Source organism: Ascaphus truei, chromosome 2 (genome assembly GCF_040206685.1).
Source record: "Ascaphus truei isolate aAscTru1 chromosome 2, aAscTru1.hap1, whole genome shotgun sequence".
Taxonomy (NCBI): domain Eukaryota; kingdom Metazoa; phylum Chordata; class Amphibia; order Anura; family Ascaphidae; genus Ascaphus; species Ascaphus truei.
This window is the reverse complement of record NC_134484.1, coordinates 120,182,151-120,200,559: the sequence shown is the minus strand read 5'-3', so window position 1 is coordinate 120,200,559 and position 18,409 is coordinate 120,182,151. Positions and strand designations below refer to the sequence as shown.

The 18,409-nt window shown below is 39.7% G+C and overlaps 1 protein-coding gene across 1 annotated transcript; it reads right to left on the bottom strand.

Moving 5' to 3' along the window:
- Positions 1-1,428: 1,428 nt before the first annotated feature.
- On the bottom strand, positions 1,429-2,926 carry LOC142488565 (uncharacterized). The gene is made up of 2 exons (XM_075589036.1): positions 2,853-2,926; positions 1,429-2,489 (listed from the first exon to the last, which is right to left on the bottom strand). The coding sequence occupies exons 1-2, from the start codon at positions 2,899-2,901 to the stop codon at positions 1,438-1,440; spliced, it is 1,101 nt and encodes a 366-aa protein (XP_075445151.1). The 5' UTR covers positions 2,902-2,926; the 3' UTR covers positions 1,429-1,437.
- Positions 2,927-18,409: the final 15,483 nt, after the last annotated feature.

Below are 18,409 nucleotides of genomic sequence, written 5' to 3'. Positions count from 1 at the left end.
AGAAACATTTCTCCTTCTTTTATCTCGTTTGTGAAAAACATCCCTAGACTGTGAATGCGTTCACATAGTGTTTTTTTGAAAACTAACAAAGACCAGTGTGTGAAAATATTTCTTAGCCAGGCATATCAGTAAAAACACACCTGCAAAAAGAAATGTTTTTTCCCCGCTTACATTTCTGTGTGTATGTGAAAGTCTGGTTAACTCCCTGTCTGCATGAGTTTAAATACGTGTGTATATATATATATATATATATATATATATATATATAAATATATCTCTTATAAAAATATATATATATTTATATATAATATTTTATTTTTTTTTATATTGCAGGAGTACACACAACATTGATGGCATTAAGTATACCTTGTATGAAACCTATTTAAATGGTGAGAAACATGATTGAATTAAGTAATAAACATTTGTTTAAGCACAATACTGTTAGAGTCTCATACTTAGGATATTTCTCAAACATTAGGCCTGTATTATTAAAATAGTGTGCTTTCACAAGGAAGCATGAAGTGTATTAGTTTGTGTATACCAGTTTATATAGTACTATATATATATATATATATATATATATATATATATATATATATATATATATATATATATATATATATATATATATATACATATATATATACACACATATATACATATATATATACACACATATATACATATATATATACACATATATATACACACATATATACATATATATATACACACATATATACATATATATATATACACATATATACATATATATATATATACACATATACACATATATATATATATATATATACACATATATACATATATATATACACATATATACATATATATATACACATATACATATATATATATACACACTCTGACACTCACACTCACACTCACTCAGTGTGTGTGTGTGTGTGTGTGTGTGTGTGTGTGTGTGTGTGTGTGTATATATATTATTATACATTCTGAGATGTTATAGAAACGAACACACAACTGATTAAAGGACAAAATTACAATGGCCAAGCAAGGCAAAGGTAAGTAATAATTTACACATAATCCTGCTGTACACGTACAAGAAAGATGTTTGCACTTACTTAGGTGTTTTAATAATTGCATGTGACTAATATGCATATGCAATTCTTACATCAATTAACACACCCAAATGCAATGTTTTGCTGCAAAGTCAATGGCAGCTTCTCTAAACTTAGCAACTGGCTCCTGGTGGACCATTACTGAACAGACGATTACAACATAAATATTTATAACACAATTAATTATGAGTGTTAACATTTCCAAAACTTCACGTGTACAAGAACATAGTTGAAAGTTTGGAAACAACACAGTCTTCAGCATACATACAATAGTAATTAGATAATCTGAAGTCAACAAAACAAGGCCAAAGACATATTTTCTGAATTATAACATTTATTTTTTTTGTTCCTTTTGCGAGCGAGTAACAGGCCTGCTTGTTGTCTCTTGAATTTTCCTTTTTCTTTTGCCACCAACTTTAGGCACAACAGAGCCACTTTGAGTGGCCTCTGGCACTTCACGGGCAGGGCTTGTGGCCAGTGACTGTTCACCTACGGGGCTTGTGGCCAGTGACTCACCTACAGGGCTTGTGGCCAGTGACTCACCTACAGGGCTTTTGGGCAGTGATTCACCTACAGGGCTTTTGGGCAGCGATTCACCTACAGGGCTTTTGGGCAGCGATTCACCTACAGGGCTTTTGGGCAGCGACTCACCTACAGGGCTTTTGGGCAGCGATTCACCTACAGGGCTTTTGGGCAGCGACTCACCTACAGGGCTTTTGGGTAGTGACTGTTCACGGACAGGGCTTGTGCCCAGTGACACATGTGAGCAAGTTGGTAGACACTGCACAAGTGATGGTTGGTCTGCTTCATGTGTGTCTTGTTTTGTTTTTGTCGCCTCCTTTGTAGGTGTCTGCTGCTGAATTTGTACAGATGGCAGCGGTAGGATGTCATCAGGAACCTGCACAGCAATGTCTGCTACTTGACCGGTAACATTTGGGCCTGGTGAATGAATATCAGATGAATGTGGTGAAAACTGACCTGCATGAACAGATCCTGGCTGGGAGGTGTTGAATTGTGGTACATTAGTCATTCTCCAGTAATTAGCTTGTGTTTGCTGAACAACTAATGCTTCGAATGAGGTGTTGATTTTTTGCAACTGTTTAGGCACTTCAATGAAGACTCTGTGGAGATGTGCCAATTGTGATACTGTTTCTTCCTGCAGTCCAATCATCCTTTCCAGCACTGTCATCATGTCTGAATGGCGACGATTTTCTGCGTCCACTATTTTTCCCTCTGAAGCTACAATTGCATCGTATGTGGAAGTTGATGGACGATTTGGCGGTACAACAGTTTCTATTGGCACCTCTTCATGGTCACATGATTGTATTTCAGTCTCTTCTGTGGCGTCATCCTCATCATACTCATCATCCTCATCACCATGATGTTCTAAAAAGAAATGTACACATTATTAAATGGCATGTTAATGTATGCTGTGTTACTATGTAATTGTACTGTGTCCTAAGTAACACCTAACATGTTAGCATACGTTTTATAACCTCATTAAAAACTACCTTGACTTACGAATAATGTTTGGACTCAGTATGAAATATGAATGAATGAAAAGTTACTCTAAACTCAGAAGTCCTACATGATAATTAACATCACTAACACAATACATGTTGCCTTACACTTAATTTTCACTGACACTAAGTAATCCTATTTAAAGAAGATGTGCAAAACAAATAATGCACATGACAACATAACATATAGAAGAGCACATATTATATGGCCAGCAAATGATACACTCACCTTCTAGTAGTGTTGAGCTGGCTGACCCAGGTGAAGACACTTGTTCCATCTCAGGTGACACATGTCCTCCAGGGGCAACTATATATAACAATAACATAAGTTTTACATTTACATGTGTAAATATTGAACAAACACTTATTGTATGTTCTGTATTTATGATTAACTAACAACATCAGTTCCTTAACCGAAAATGTGTGTGAAAGTGAACATAAATAGTTGTAATAACACTGTACATGCCTGTGTACTTAGAATTTTTGAGTTCCCTAACATACAACATACTATGTTTCTGCAGTAATGCGTGAGGATAAATAGATTAAATGAGTACATAAAAATCATATGTTGTGTAGTGATATCAGTATCATAATGTACATAACTATCATGAGATGACCATTCACAATGGTTATCATGAAGGTGGTCATATTGCAAAAAGTGTTGTTTTTGGTAGAGGATATGTGTGGTACATTAATCGAAGATGTGGCACACCTGAATGTGGCTGTGACTCAACAAGACAACACATGCAGTGTGTGATAATGTGTCTTTCATAGTAGTTCAACTATAGATATGAGTGAACTAATGTGTGACGTACGCTTTGATAAGTAATGAGTTGTTGGGGCATTTAGTAGCTAAAGTTAAGCTTTCAAATGAGTGTGATTAACTTCAGTTGTGCTAGTCAGGTTGTAATAACGGTATTCCCTTCCCCAAAAAGCCTAATCAGCCACACCTTTCAATGACTTGAAACAGGTGCAAATGGTGTGAACTAAGTTGACCGTGAAATGAGGCTGTAATTAGTGTGTGTGCTGAACCCCACCCCCTCTGTTGAAGTGTATGCTGTGATGAGATATTAATTGCAGCTGCTTTAACACAATGGTAGATGAGCTAAGTAGTCATCTGCAGTGTTTAAGTTATGAAAACAATGACATACCATATTCTACGTGTGCCTCATTATGCTGTCTGTATATGACATTAAGCAAAAATGGACCTTTTCATAAGCAACTATAGATGTGTTAGTGCCAGTGATGTTTGTAGGCCGTTGCATGCAATTTCTTTGATGCATGCTTAAAATAGGCAGTAATGTCATGTTTGTCGGAGTAAAATCAATAAAATACACAATAATATGATACATATTTCTGTTCTGTACCTGTAGCTACTAATAATTTCTCATGAACATGTGTAACACATGTGTACTACCCTGTTGTTCCCCATCTTCGCCCACCATCAATTGCTTCCACTGCAGCTATGCATTTTGGGAATTCACATGTAAATGAGCACGCAATGGCACGTGCTATATTAGTTACTGCTTTTAGTAGGACTACTACATATATGTCTATTTTGATATATATATATATATATACAGAATCAGACATATACATATATAGATGCAGGTATGCTTATATTGTGAAGACAGTATAAAAAGCAGTGTAAATATGCAAAATAACTGTAAGCAACGACACGCCTAGTACAGTAATATTTATCACCTGCTGGAAATTGTGACGGATAAATTCCAATGTCACGGTCACCAGCCAAGCCTTCCACGACGACGGTAAGTAATTTTGGCCGAAGCAGCTCCTCCAATGGAGTCAATATGAGACGTTGTGGTGTGGGCCCACCTCCAGTGCCAGTAGCATGCACGCGTTGGTCTTGTATTTTCTTTTTCAATTTGGACCTAATATCATCAAATCTTTTCCGACAATGATACTTGTCCCTGACACTATTCCCACAGGCATTGACACCAATGACTATTGTGTCCCACATTTCTTTTTTGCTTGCTGCACTTGTCCGCCCTTGAAAAACATATAAAAGATATGAGGTAAATGAATAATAATATAAGCACCAGTTTCCTACACTGCTAGCTGTTCCAAGAGATAGCAAAGATGCTGTTTTATGTGTAATATGTGAAGCACATGAGCATTCACTACTAAACCTATACATGTAAGCAAGCTTGCATTCATATTGTATGCAGTTCTGGCAAATTGACCGCCTGTGTTTATTTGTCCTTGTAAGGCATGATAAAAAGCTGTGTTTCCACACTAATGAACATAGAAAGATATTGTGTACCCATATTTGCATATGAACAAAACTCAGATGACCTAGGATCACATGTATTTGAATAATAAATGTAAAGGTACACTTACCTACTAAATGTCCATAGAGACTGTCATAGTGCTCCAGAATGCCAGTGACAAGAGCCCTATTTTCCTGGTCATTGAAGCGAGGATTACGTGGCTTCTCCACACGTTTCTTCCGAGCAGGTTTAGGGTCAGAGCTTGGCTGGTGCTGACTGGACTCTCCTTCTTCCAATGGAAGAGCCTCCAAAAGCTGGCCACCAGCAAGCACGCCACCACCAGACACCCCATCAGCAACTGCGCCACCAGCAGCACTCCCAGCACCAGCACTCCCACTCCTAGCACCAGCACTCCCACTCCTAGCACCAGCACTCACACTCCTAGCACCAGCACTCCCACTCCTAGCACCAGCACTCCCACTCCTAGCACCAGCACTCCCACTCCTAGCACCAGCACTCACACTCCCAGCAACAGCACTCCCACTCCCAGCAACAGCACTTCCACTCCCAGCAACAGCACTCCCACTCCCAGCAACAGCACTCCCACTCCCAGCAACAGCACTCCCACTCCCAGCAACAGCACTCCCACTCCCAGCAACAGCACTCCCACTCCCAGCAACAGCACTCCCACTCCCAGCAACAGCACTCCCACTCCCAGCAACACCACTCGGTGCACCAGCAACATCACTCCCCTGAACAGTACGTTCACTCCGACGCGTACTCCCACGAGTAGCACTCCCACTCCCACCAGCATCACTCTTCCCACGCTTTGCGGGCATACTTCCAGCACTCACAAAAAACAGACAAGAAATGTACAGGCAATCACACGACCCACTTCCACATATAAAACAAGACAAAGATGTAAACAAAACAACAAAGGACAAAGCTCACCCAATACACAACAAGTCTCTCAGTCAATATGCAAATCTTCAATCGTCCAGCTCTGTGCGTCTCTCTCTCTCTCTCACTCCCAACAACACAGAGAATGATTAGCAGTACACGTTGCCTTTAAATATGGCGCGCAATCAAAAACATGCTTGTTTCGCCTGATTCAGCAAGATTTGTGATTGTGCAACCTAACAGCACCCCGCCACGCACGCCGATACACCTGTGTGTGATCGGCTCATCATCGTGAGAGTGGGCGGATTTGTTTTCTGGTTGATTTTGAATGTATTCGGCACTTACTGCATACGGAGAGGGAAAAACGCCAATAACATGACTAATCGATAAGCTTGCCGATTTCACATAATCGTCGCTTACTGCATGAGGCCCTAAATCTGTTGCCCCCTCTAATTGGGTTCGGCACATGCTCAATGCCCATGAAGGGCATGTTGGTAGAATCGCCCATGCTACAATTACTAAAATGTTGGGATACAGGATGGTTAATATCAGATAAAAGATATTAACCATCCTGTATCCCAACATTTTAGTAATTGTAGCATGGGCGATTCTACCAACATGTCCTTCATGGGCATTGAGCATGTGCCGAACCCAATTAGAGGGGGCAACAGATTAAGTATTTTGAATAGAAGAGAGCTTTACTGGATATTCACCCTTCAAACCCGTATCCCGTATGGTCTAAATTCAGACTGGGATATAGGTTCTCTTCTATTCGATACTTAAGTTCTGTTTGCCCACTGGAGGAGTACCCCTCTTTCAAACATATTTTGTGTTTGAATATTTGTTAGCAGCACATGCACAGATTATGTAGTTCAGCTAGTTACAAACCCTGGATAGCGTAATTACATATACAATATAGAATATATAGCCGTAAAAGATTTCATCTCTATATGTGTATTTAAATAATCATTCGCTATGTAACTGGTTTGCAATCCTAAATTCAGTCTCATTCTCTCATAGGTTCAGAACTTACCTGTATTATGGTAATGTTAAGTTGTTTATGCCAAGACATACTATTATCCATAAAAGTTTCTGACACCTACACTACAAACATTACACAAATTCATTAAGATCGAATTGAAATTATTTTCTCCAAGGTTGTCACTCAATCATGGATTGATCATATATTGATCAATTGCCTTCATGATATGTTGTTTTTTTTTTTAAATTACCATTATGTTTTAATAATTTTTTTATTGTCTTTTCTTGTTTTTATTTTCACTGTAGATTGGAGAGTGTTACTGTCTATGTTAATAAAGTTGTTTCTATTGTATTGTGCCTCCCCAGAGCCGAATGGACCTAGTTGCCTAGCAATGGGAGGCATTGTGACGTGCTTACGTCACGCGCGCGGCGTGGTGACGTCACACGCACTGTAACATCTAGGCGGAGGGAGGAGGAGCACTGGCAGTTCTTGTGGACATTTACACAGACGCCATGCTCCCCCCACACGAGCCTATGCGTAGTGACGTCGCGCGCCTGATGCGGCTATGCACCCCCACTGCAGCAACCGACGGGATGACGTCGCAGGTCGCGGGGTTAGCACCCGAGACACGTGACGCACCCGGAAGTCTTCGCGACTGGTCCGCGCGGCTTTGGGGTAAGTATAAATCACACTCTCTTCAGAAATTGTGTATTCACCTTGATAAAGGACCACTAAGGTCTGAAACGCGTTGGTGTGTTTTGTAACTGATTTTTGAGCCATTAAATAGCTTTATTTTGGGAACGCATACCCTGTGGTTTATTGGCTGTTTTTTACAGCATTGGAGATAGTGCTCCGTTCTTTTCCCTCTCCCTGTCTGTGGGGTTGTCGAATAGTAGAAGTTTTAGGAGTACGATCCCACTCCTACCCACGGGTCCATCCTGGTGTCTTAAGGGATGTCTCGGCAGGTCTGTTCATCCTTTAAATGATCAGAAAGCCCCGGCCAAAATGCTGCCACCAGAGCTTCATTATTCTACCCTGTCTCAGCAGCAACAGTAGGGAATTCAATTGCAAAGTGGCCCACCGTACATGTTCCCTGATGAATGGGAAAGGTGACGAGGAAGCCGACGACACTCGACCTGGGGCACCAAATACTCTTTTCAACGCCTGTAAGATGCCAGATAGTAATTAATAAGTGGACACACCCTCTCCGACAGAGGAGAAGCCCATGCCAAGGCTTTGTCCTAAGCAAATAGATTACACATGCCCCCCTGGCCTGGTGGGTGGGAAACATGGAGGTTTGGAGTTCAAACTAAATAGAAAACTGATTCAGAAAACCTCTCCACGTAGTGGGATCTCCTCCTTAATGAAGAGGCGCTTGGACTCGCGATTCTATGGGCATAGAGAGTGATGGAGCTGGTGCCGGAGACATTGCCAGTATGGGCAGCATGGGAGTGGCACCTAACCTGGAGTGCGTTCAACCGGGTGACAATGCCAATTTTTAGTCTTGCTGGGTAAGACGTTTCTTGTGATCTTATATTAGATGTTCTTCGATAGAAATGGCCCTCATTACCTTAGCAGGGTCAATGTTTTATTTTTGGACCAAGCAAAATATAATGGTGCTCATCTTCGATCAGGAAGTGGACCCACAGGGCTAAGGTAGGGGTATATATTTACTCACCCCTCCCCACTTTCCAAGTAAGGATGTCTTTTTCATGTTACTGGGTTTGGACAGATGCAATGTGATCATTCTTCCTCTAATTATAGAGGTAAATAAGAATTTTAATCAGGTAGTGTTAGGAACTGCAAATTTGGTCATGCCTTGTTGTGGCTTGTAGGCTTATAATGCTTTGGCCAAAGAGTTTAACTAAATGACCCTTTTTCAAGAGAATATATAGGTATTTCACTGTGTATTTTTGTCATATTGGATGTAGCTTTGGGCTTTTATGTCTTTTTTTGTATATTTTACTGACCAGAGCCAAGGGAAAGAATCTTGTTAGAGGTTATGTACAGGTAGTCAGGATGTAGGCAGGATATCAGGGCATGGTGCAGCAGCTTAGTCGGGAGTCACGATTCCAAGGTCAGCAACACGGAATCAAGAAGCAAAGGACAGAGAATATGGAGCAACAAAGCTGGGACTTCTACAAGATGAGGAACCTTGCTCCATGACTTCTTGTAGGAAGTACAGCCTTAAATAAGAGGAACCAAGATGGCCGCAACAGCCAAGTGAGGGCAAATTTTAGAAAACGACTGGAGCGCAAAACCAGTTTTGGATCCTGCAGAATCCTCACAGCAGCTGAGACTGCACTTCTGGGTTTGGATAAAAGCATAATTTCCAGGCTAGGCAGTTGGGAATCTAGGTGCTTAAAGAGTTAGTCTCCACAAGTTGTTATACAGAGGTTTCATTTTTTACTTTTTTGCCTCGATTCATAGAGGTGGGGTAAGGGTTGTTATGTATTTTCTTTGCTCACCAGGTTTCAGGACAAATCAGCACCTGGCTCTGTGGGGATACTTGTCTGCGCTGGGCAGAGAGAAGAGCAGGCTCACATCCTTATGGAAAGCTCCTGGGTTTGCGAGGAGATTCCATAAATGATTTAAACATTCAAATCCTCAATGAAAGGTTTAAAAATACTCAAGAACAGAAAACATTTGAACTCAAAATGACAAAACACTTTGACACTAAAACAAGAGGACTTAATGCCGATATGTTTTTTTGTAATCCATTACCATAATTTGTAGGTAATGTTTCTTCCTGCCCCTCTGTGAATTTTACAATTTACCCCCTTTCCCCCTTATGCATTCCCGCCTTGCACACTGCTGATGGATGTTTGGTCCTGTGTCTCACTGTCCCTTTCATCCTTTTTTTTCCCTGTCAGTTTATTCCTTCTCTACATCATCTACCTTAGGGATATCTGTGTTAAGCTCATGGAAGCTTTTGTAAATCAGTATTGCTGACCTGAGGAAGAGAGAGAGAACTCTCGAAAGCTTGTCTTATAATATCTATTGTTAGTCCAAATAAAAAAAGTTATCACCTAATACCGAAGTACTCATTGCACTTCTTTTAAATGTAGCATTTGCATTGTTTGTAAATTCACAAAAACACACGTAGGGGCAATATTTTCACCAGATTAACATAACATATAGCCACTGTTGCCTGTATTTCCACACAATTCGACAGAATGCTTGACAATTGCAGCAAATTGAACTATATTAAGGGCCATGTGACTAATGTTTGGCAAACGGTTTTGCTGAACTTTGACGTTTGCGCTAAAATGGTCTCACTTTGTGGGAGGTGGATTTCACTTGATGAAAAATGTGCACATACTGTATCTACTCTTGAGTTCCTCTAATAAACTTACAGTAGGTTGCACTAGTGTAGTAAGTCATATTTTTCTGATTTACTGTTGCCTGAATCATTCATTTGTCACTTAATTACTCATAGCTACATGTTTTATGAGAATTGGGAATAGATATGATATTATGAGTGAAAATGACCTTTGGCCCAGTGTTTTATATTTTTGAGAAATGATTGTTTCTTTATACTGTATTTCTATGGAGGTGGAATTTTTCTTTAACAGTACATGCTTTTTCAGTGAGACAATCAGCTGAACCACCATGGAATGTCTCAGGAGAGTAAAATAGTATACCTCCCAATAGGGTTGTTTGTTCATTTACATGCTAACTGCATTCCCCTAACATCTGCCTTCTATAAATGCTTTCAGATTATTTCCCACCAGTTTATAGGAAATGTCAGACATTTTCTGAAATGGACAACACAGAGGCAGAAAAGTCTTGAAATGTATTCCCACCACTATATCTGGGAAACGGTCCTACTTTCTCAATTAGTTAACAGCTTCATATCAATGTGTAGATAGAAATAGAATCGAGAATAATACTAGATATTTAAAGCACATGCAGTCACCTTAAGAATACAAGGTTTGTTTCCATAAGGGTAGATTCACTGCTGATTGTGATATGCTTTAATAGACCACTGTTTATTTACACACAGGAAGATTTGTTGCTGAGTTTAATGTCCTTTAATGGATTAAATATACAGTAGCTATATCTTGTTAATTGTGGCAATTTACTCAGCACTGTTTTTTTGTTACAGGTTTTTATGTGATTTTTCACAAGGCAAGGGTTAACATCAGTTTAGATAAACTTTGATAAGGTATCCCAATGAGTATATGAACAATAGTGGAAGTAGAATTAGAATGGTTAAAAATCTTAAAATATGTTACATATTAATGTAGAAAACAGTCATTTCACATTTATATTCAGAACAGGGTCTGAGAGTTAGAGTTCTCCATTATTTCTGGAGGATACACCTGTTCTACAAGGTGCCTGTCTTACTGATGGTAACCCACTGCTACAAGTTCAGAATGTACGTGCAGGTTTGTACTTTTACCAGATTAGACGGCTCTGCGGAAATACAGATGTGGCAAGCGTTATTGTACCCTCTCGCGCATTAGCTCTGCCCTTTTTTGCATGAGCCACATCCTTTTTTTGTTGCACACACTGTATGCTGGCAGTTGCTCCAGCTGGCGCGTTGTGTGTCCCACTGCAACACACCAATGGGAGCAATAACTGCTGCTATATCTGTATGTGGGCAAATGTTCAGCATCAAGGATTATAATACAGTTCTAAAGATCTGCAAATCACTACACATTCTTATTCGGATACCTTTCATTTCATTTCCTCAAGACAGGATATAGAAGTGTTTTCTCCTTTTGGGCTTGTAAACCTGGGGCTCTGTGTTTTTTTTTTTTAACAATGACATTTGAGCTGCATTGTAATCCTCTAAAAATAATAGGACCTGTTTCATTAATGCCTCCTTTTCTTTTACTGCTCTGAACCAAACAAACGTATTGTGTTAAAATAGATGGACTTATGAAGAAAAATGTGCCCGGCCCAAGTGTCTCTGAAAGTCTGGATTTCAGTTTACAGCATTGTGACGGTAACTTTGTGACAGGCTATTAATAATACACACCAAAAATATAACTGGGTTGAACTGAACGAGGCTTAGATATGATAAAATATAATTTATTCCTTGAAAAAGGTGAACACACAAGATTATACAAATAACAGACAAAATATAGGCACTTACTTAAAGGTTAGGACAAGAAAGCCATCAGGATACAGGATGGGCCATTTCTTCCATAATTCAGGTTCAGATGTGGAAATCACGACTACCATTTCAGCCCTTTACTCTTAACCCTAGACGCCGAGCTGGCTAGGAAAATCTCTTTGAAGTAGATTTTAAGTGTGAAGCATGACACTCACAAACCACACTTTATTCCTTACCCTAGTATAAACAATCAGGGCAGTTAACTTTTGATCACCGGGCTATGCTAAATCTTCAGAATGCTCTTCCTGTCCTTTTAGCATAGCAGATGGAGTCTGCATTTTCAGAGCAGATCCAAAATCCCATATACACTTTAATAACTTCACATATTAATAAGTTCCGTTCTGGTGGGTCCAGTGGGTCGAAATATGCCAGTTTTTAATGCCTACATATTGGCCAAATTTCAACTCTCTGCGACCTCCAGAACCGGAGATACAGAAATGCACTTTAATACATTTTTAAAATACAGGATTCTTCCCTTTAAAAAATGAATCTCTGCTTTTCACTCGTTCCCCATTGAAAACAACGGGCTATGCCGCCATGGGCTTCAATGGAGCAACTCCGCCGTTGCAGTCAATGGGGTTCTCCGCCATAGGCTTTCAATGGAGAAACTGCCGCCATTGAAGTCTATGGGAAAAACCACAAATCTTTACATTCGTCCACACTCCATCTGGTTGGTCGGAGGGGGCTGGGAAGGGTCATGCATTAAAGCCGGAACCTTGGCTACATGGACCGGAGATATGGACTTACATTTTTTATCATTTCAAACTTAGTCGTTTTTACGCCACGTGGCTTTTCCCCATTGGAATCGATGGCCGGCGCCGCCATTGACAATGCATGGCACATGCCGCCATTAGATTCAATGGGACCTCCGCTCCGCCATTGTAGTCAATGGCGCGACCCTCCTTCTCCGCTCGACCCCTTACGGGGGTCTCTCATTCCTGGACCCGGTGTGGATCGTGTGTGGGGGTTCCTAGGAGCTAGGGGCAAAAAGAACTTTATTCCCAGGGTCCCTAGAACCTAAGATTCCCACGCCAATTGTCTTTGAACTTGACCGAAGTAATTAAACTGTTTTCAAAGACATTGTATCCGCTTTTGCGGTCTGCGGTTTGGATGGCTGCCAACCTGTTCCTCGAGGCCGGCCTTGAGGAATCTCCATTGAAGTCAATGAGCCCATTGACTTACAATAGGAAACCGCCACTCCTCCTCTCGGACGCCACCTGCTGGTCGTCGCTGGAAAACAGGTCCAAAACCGCTACTTCTGCCATTAGAACGCATGGAGTCTCAATGGCGACCTATGGATGGCTGTAAAATGGAGCCTGAAAACGTGGGAAAAGGGAACAAAGGGCTATAATAACTAAATTAACATTAACCCCTTCCCTCCCGCATCAACCCTAGTGTATGTGTGAGTGCAAACACCAGGATGAGACATTACATTTATACAGGGGAATAAACATTTGGATACTGAAGCAAGGTAGAAAACACATTACTGGACCTCAGTCCAGTTAACCCCTTGCTTCGCAGGTGAGAGTAGGGGGTGCCCAAATGGGGTGTAACCCCTTTAATCCCGGCCAAATCCCCTCTCTCTTGACAAGCATATAGACTGACTCCATGGCACAGAAACTCTAATGATTGTATCTGACATGAAAATGAAAAATGCAATTCAGATGCAAAATCACTTTTTATCAATCCTGCAATGACCTTGGTTTAAAGGACGTGTGTTATGTGATAATAGCCCACCTATTATCATGACAAATAGAAGCCTAATTCATATTAGCTGTAAAGAGCCATATTTACCAAGAGGTGCTTCTCCATGAGATACTATCTGACACTAAAGGTGTCTCTAGGCGTAACCACGTAGTAATTATAAGATCAAACGTCTTTGAAATTGTAATGGTGTAAATACCACATTTTCCTAAGTTTTGGGAGCATTTATATACAGTAAAAAATTGAGCTCAGAATGTGTTTTCTTCTGAAGCGATAGATACCATGTGGTAGTTGAGGAAATGTTAGAGTATCGCATGCATGAAATGTGATCCATATCATTTATCCCTGGCAGATTTTCAGGTCTGATACATGATATACCCTGTATTTGATGTGATATAGGAGATTTAGTTTTGCCTTCTGCTCTGAACCACTATATGAAGTTGTCCATAACAGCAATTTAAGAATATTCTTTTCCTACAGTGAAATTCATCAGAATCCAATCAAACAAAAGTTCTTTGTACCTGAATGTAAGGATTTTTTGGCTCTTTATTGCTATAAGTTTCAGTAAAAATAAATACACTTTTCCCCTTCACAAAAATGATTGCATAAAATAAATACTTAAAAAATGTTGTATATTTGCATTTGATTGAGTTTTTAAAAAGTGGCGCTGTGTCTGCAGGGCAAATCCCAAAGAGATCACATTTCTTTCAGATTTCTGCGTATTCTTCCCACATGCTCCACAGATTCCCTTTGTCTTGATTACACAGCCTAATCTTGAATTTAATGAGCATGTTCTGTGGTGTAGCAGGAAGAGAGAATAAATGTTAGTTTTCTTTTCTCCTAAATCCCAGAAACCAGACTAAAAAAGTTACAGTACATTTTAACACAGTTCATTGTGGGAATAAAGGAATGTGCATTTATTGTAAACTCTGTGTAATCAGTCTGCAATCCTTCTGGCATCTGGTAATTGATTGCATTACCCAATGCAATAATGTTTAATGTGCAGAACTATCTACTTTAGAGAGCTTCATTTCAAGCAATGGCATTTCAGCGTTAAGATAAACTGTATTCTTCACTGTGAAGTAGCACTTTCATACATGGTTCATGCTACATTAATGAGTATGTGTTATCAACATTTGAATACTGCACGGAGTACAAGAGACAAGTTTTTAGTGATGACATTATTCCTTTAAAGATACAGCCCTTCTTAGCACCAAAGTGAACCGATGGCACTTATTTATTTAATGTGTTAAATCTTGGTAAATTATGTCTTATTATTTAAAAAACATACTATTATTAGTATGTAATTCTAATTCTTAAATTAAAAATGACCCGAAATTTGAAGGAACTTGTTCTCTCTTTGTCTCCTCCATTCTGTGTGATGTCAATAAGTACTGTATAAGAGCCATGAAAGGGAGTACAATAAATTCTCATTCGCCTACATGACCATCCAAGCTTAAGAACTGTGTGCATGATCCCAATGACATCATCATGAAAAGGGCCCCTGAGGCTGAAGGAAACAAGAGATTCACAAGATAGCTGTCAGAAGTGCAAAAGTTGAGATAACTTTTTTTAGATTATAAGAGTTTTATAAAAGATCAATGCTAAGTTTACAGTCACAAAGACCATACTGTAGAAGAAAATAAATCTGCCTGAAACCGAATCAAAAGCCAATGGTTAGCAGAGAAAAGTAGATTTTAAATTGTCATTTATAAATTACATTGGACTAGAAAAGGGACTATTTTCATACAGATACGAATATTCAAGGGATGTATGAATATGGATTTTGGTGCCCAAAGAATTCCTTGCTTCTTAATCAAATCTTATGTACATTGATGTGCCCAGGTAATTCCGTCACTGATCCATGATGCAGATGTAAATACATTTTAAGATTACCTTCTTTGTCAAACACATCCCTAACTCCTTCTATTAACAATTTCAGAATAATTTACCGAAGCAAGAAGTGCTACAGTAAATTGACATACTTGATAAATTTCTATATAAAAATTCAAATTAGTATCTGATGATCTTCATAACAAATCATCAGGGATGGTAAATGGGGTGTCAGGCTGGATACAGAGGGATACAGTATTAGGAGCAGATATCAGGAAGTAATGATGATACCTAAGCCATTAGTTTAAACCTCACCTGGAGTATTGTCTTGAATTCTTGAAGCTATTTCTTTAAAAAAATAAAAACAGGATCCAGTGACAGTAACGAGCTGACATCATCGGCAGCTGCCGAGACTCTGCCACGTGCAACCGGCATTTCTCCACAGTGTGGGGGGACCATACAACAGCGTTTTCAATACAGGAAGCACAGCAGACCGGGACCGAGACTCCTTGCAGCGGTTCGTGATTCACCGACATGAGTTCTTGGACACTCTATCTGGCACAATCCGTGGGATAGGACGATCGAGACGGGTGACACTGTTGTGGTAACATGTCATACTCTTTAATCTTTATCTCAAGTACTCACCTGCTGTTTGAAGATATCAATACATTTTTAATATATGTAACCCTGTTTCCCCACCCCCCGCCCCAATCTCACATAGGGTTTCCTAGGGGAAATGCTACTTCGGTTACATGGCTCCGTGTGGTGCATACCTGCTGGTGACAGGGGGCCCTGGGTCTCCCGCATGGTGGTAAAGGGGAATAACAGGACAGGCTTCTGGGGTCTTGCCCAACTTCTACTCACAGGTGCAGTGACTCCATCTTGTGCAGCCCCCAGCTGTATGGGGTGAAGTATCTGCAAAAGAACATGTCCTCCTCCCACCCAATATACTTCAGTCTCAGGCAGGAGGTAATTTATAAACGGTCAGGATGCTTTATTTGGTTCCTGGATTCAGCAGTCACAATCACAGCAGTTCTTCTTAGGGTGCCCACCCTTAGGATGTCCCTGAACTCACTCCCAACCAAGGGCACCAAGAGTGGTTCTTGCTCTTCTCCTATCCCCTGGTGGGATAAGAGGTATTGGTTAACCCCACGCTCCAAGGAGGGAGGCCTCAAGCCTGCTAGAGCCCTGACAGTTGGTATGGGTAACCTTGCCCCTCTCACAGTAGGGACAGACTGACTAAATCAGGAAGTTCCAAGCAGTAAGTAGCTCCAGTAAGCACCACCCCTGTGTGTCTGATTGGACACAAGGCCTGATGACACTACTTTCACTGACTCACTGCACTGCATGTGTGGGGGAAACCCATGATTACTCCTGGCAACCTGCCCTTACTAGGTATTACTGCCAGGAGGAGGAAGACCTATAGCCCAAAACTACCCAGGGCTACATATACTACACCATGAGATTTTGCGCTGTTTTTCTTATTTTCTTTGTACTAGTGTAATAGGTTGCTGTGCCATCCCATATATAAGCAGCTGCAGCTTCTCTTGTCAGAAATACACAGGTTTAATTCAGCTTTGTTGTTTTCTATCCAGCACTTGTGATTGACACTGATTATATAACTTTGTTTTACACAGTCACTTTGTATACGTTTCCATTTACAGTATAATATATTCACCAATATATCACTTATTAACACTTTAATTACCTAATCCTATTATCACTATCTGGTGCGTGGTTTTTCTATTTTTGTCTATATATTTTTACATAACTGTTTATTTATAACTTAATTTTTCATATAAGTATAATTGGAATGGGGAGCGACGCAGAAGAAATAAAACCGGGAGGGGTAGGACATTGGATACAGATGCAATAAAAGAAAAAGTTAGCAAGCGCATCATGTTATTGACATGCAAATATCAAATAGAGGGGATGCATATATGACAAGAAACACTAACTAAATTGACACAACAAAGTAAAATCTCATGGTAATTAATGTAGCAGAAAAAAAATAATCAGTTCGTAACATACTTTAGATTTTGAGAAAAGGGACCAACTAGCAGACATTTAAAAGAAATTACCTTGAAAAATAATAATCAGTTTCTCCATAATCATTATGTCATTTACTTTTTGAAGGATTCAATTAATGGGAGAAGGATCCGGTATCTTCCAGAATTTAGCTATTAAACATCTACAGTAGTTCCAGCCAAAATGTGAGAGATTCGTTTTCTACTGCAAACTGGGATCTCAGAGATTATCTTTTTTTTAAATCTTTTAATAAACGTGATGAAGTTTTGGGTTCATTAATAACTTTTGCACAAAAGTTCACATTTCTAATTTTTTGCCATACTGTAATTTGTTTACAAATCCAAAACCAATTAATTCCTGGCAAAAGCAAAACAAACATTTTAAAAACCAAAACCAATACACCAGTAGCAGTGCCCACCTTTACTTCCTGTTGCTGTTTTGCAAATGTATTACATTTTGATAAATGGCATACTTTCCTTTTGGACCAACAAAAACCCCACAATAAACATATACCATTTCTTAATCACAAAGGTTATTTGTTCAGATCGACTGGCAAAGTCTAACTAAGGATAGGAAGTGAGTGGATATTTAACAAGATGTCAGGCTAGAGAATATCACAATTTTATACTTATGCCACACTCACTAACTCACTTTTAATAAAATTAGTTCCATACACCCAAAATCTTGTTGTGATGGGGAAAGTAATATGGCAGGTAGTGTTGAGTGGTGGATGGATTAGCATGAATCAGCATTAATTTAGAAAGTGTTAGAAGTATTGTGAGTTTACTGTAGAAATGTGGGGAAAGTACTGTGTGGCTTTAGACACAGTATAACATTGTGTCGTAATTGGTCTAAGACTTCTGAAAAGAAATGGGCTAACCAGTCAGAATCTATTTCCTGGTCCTCCCTTTCAAAATTTGTTCTGCGGGATAAAATCCGGAGATGGATTTTTCAGACTTCAATCCATGTGGATTAGTTAAAAT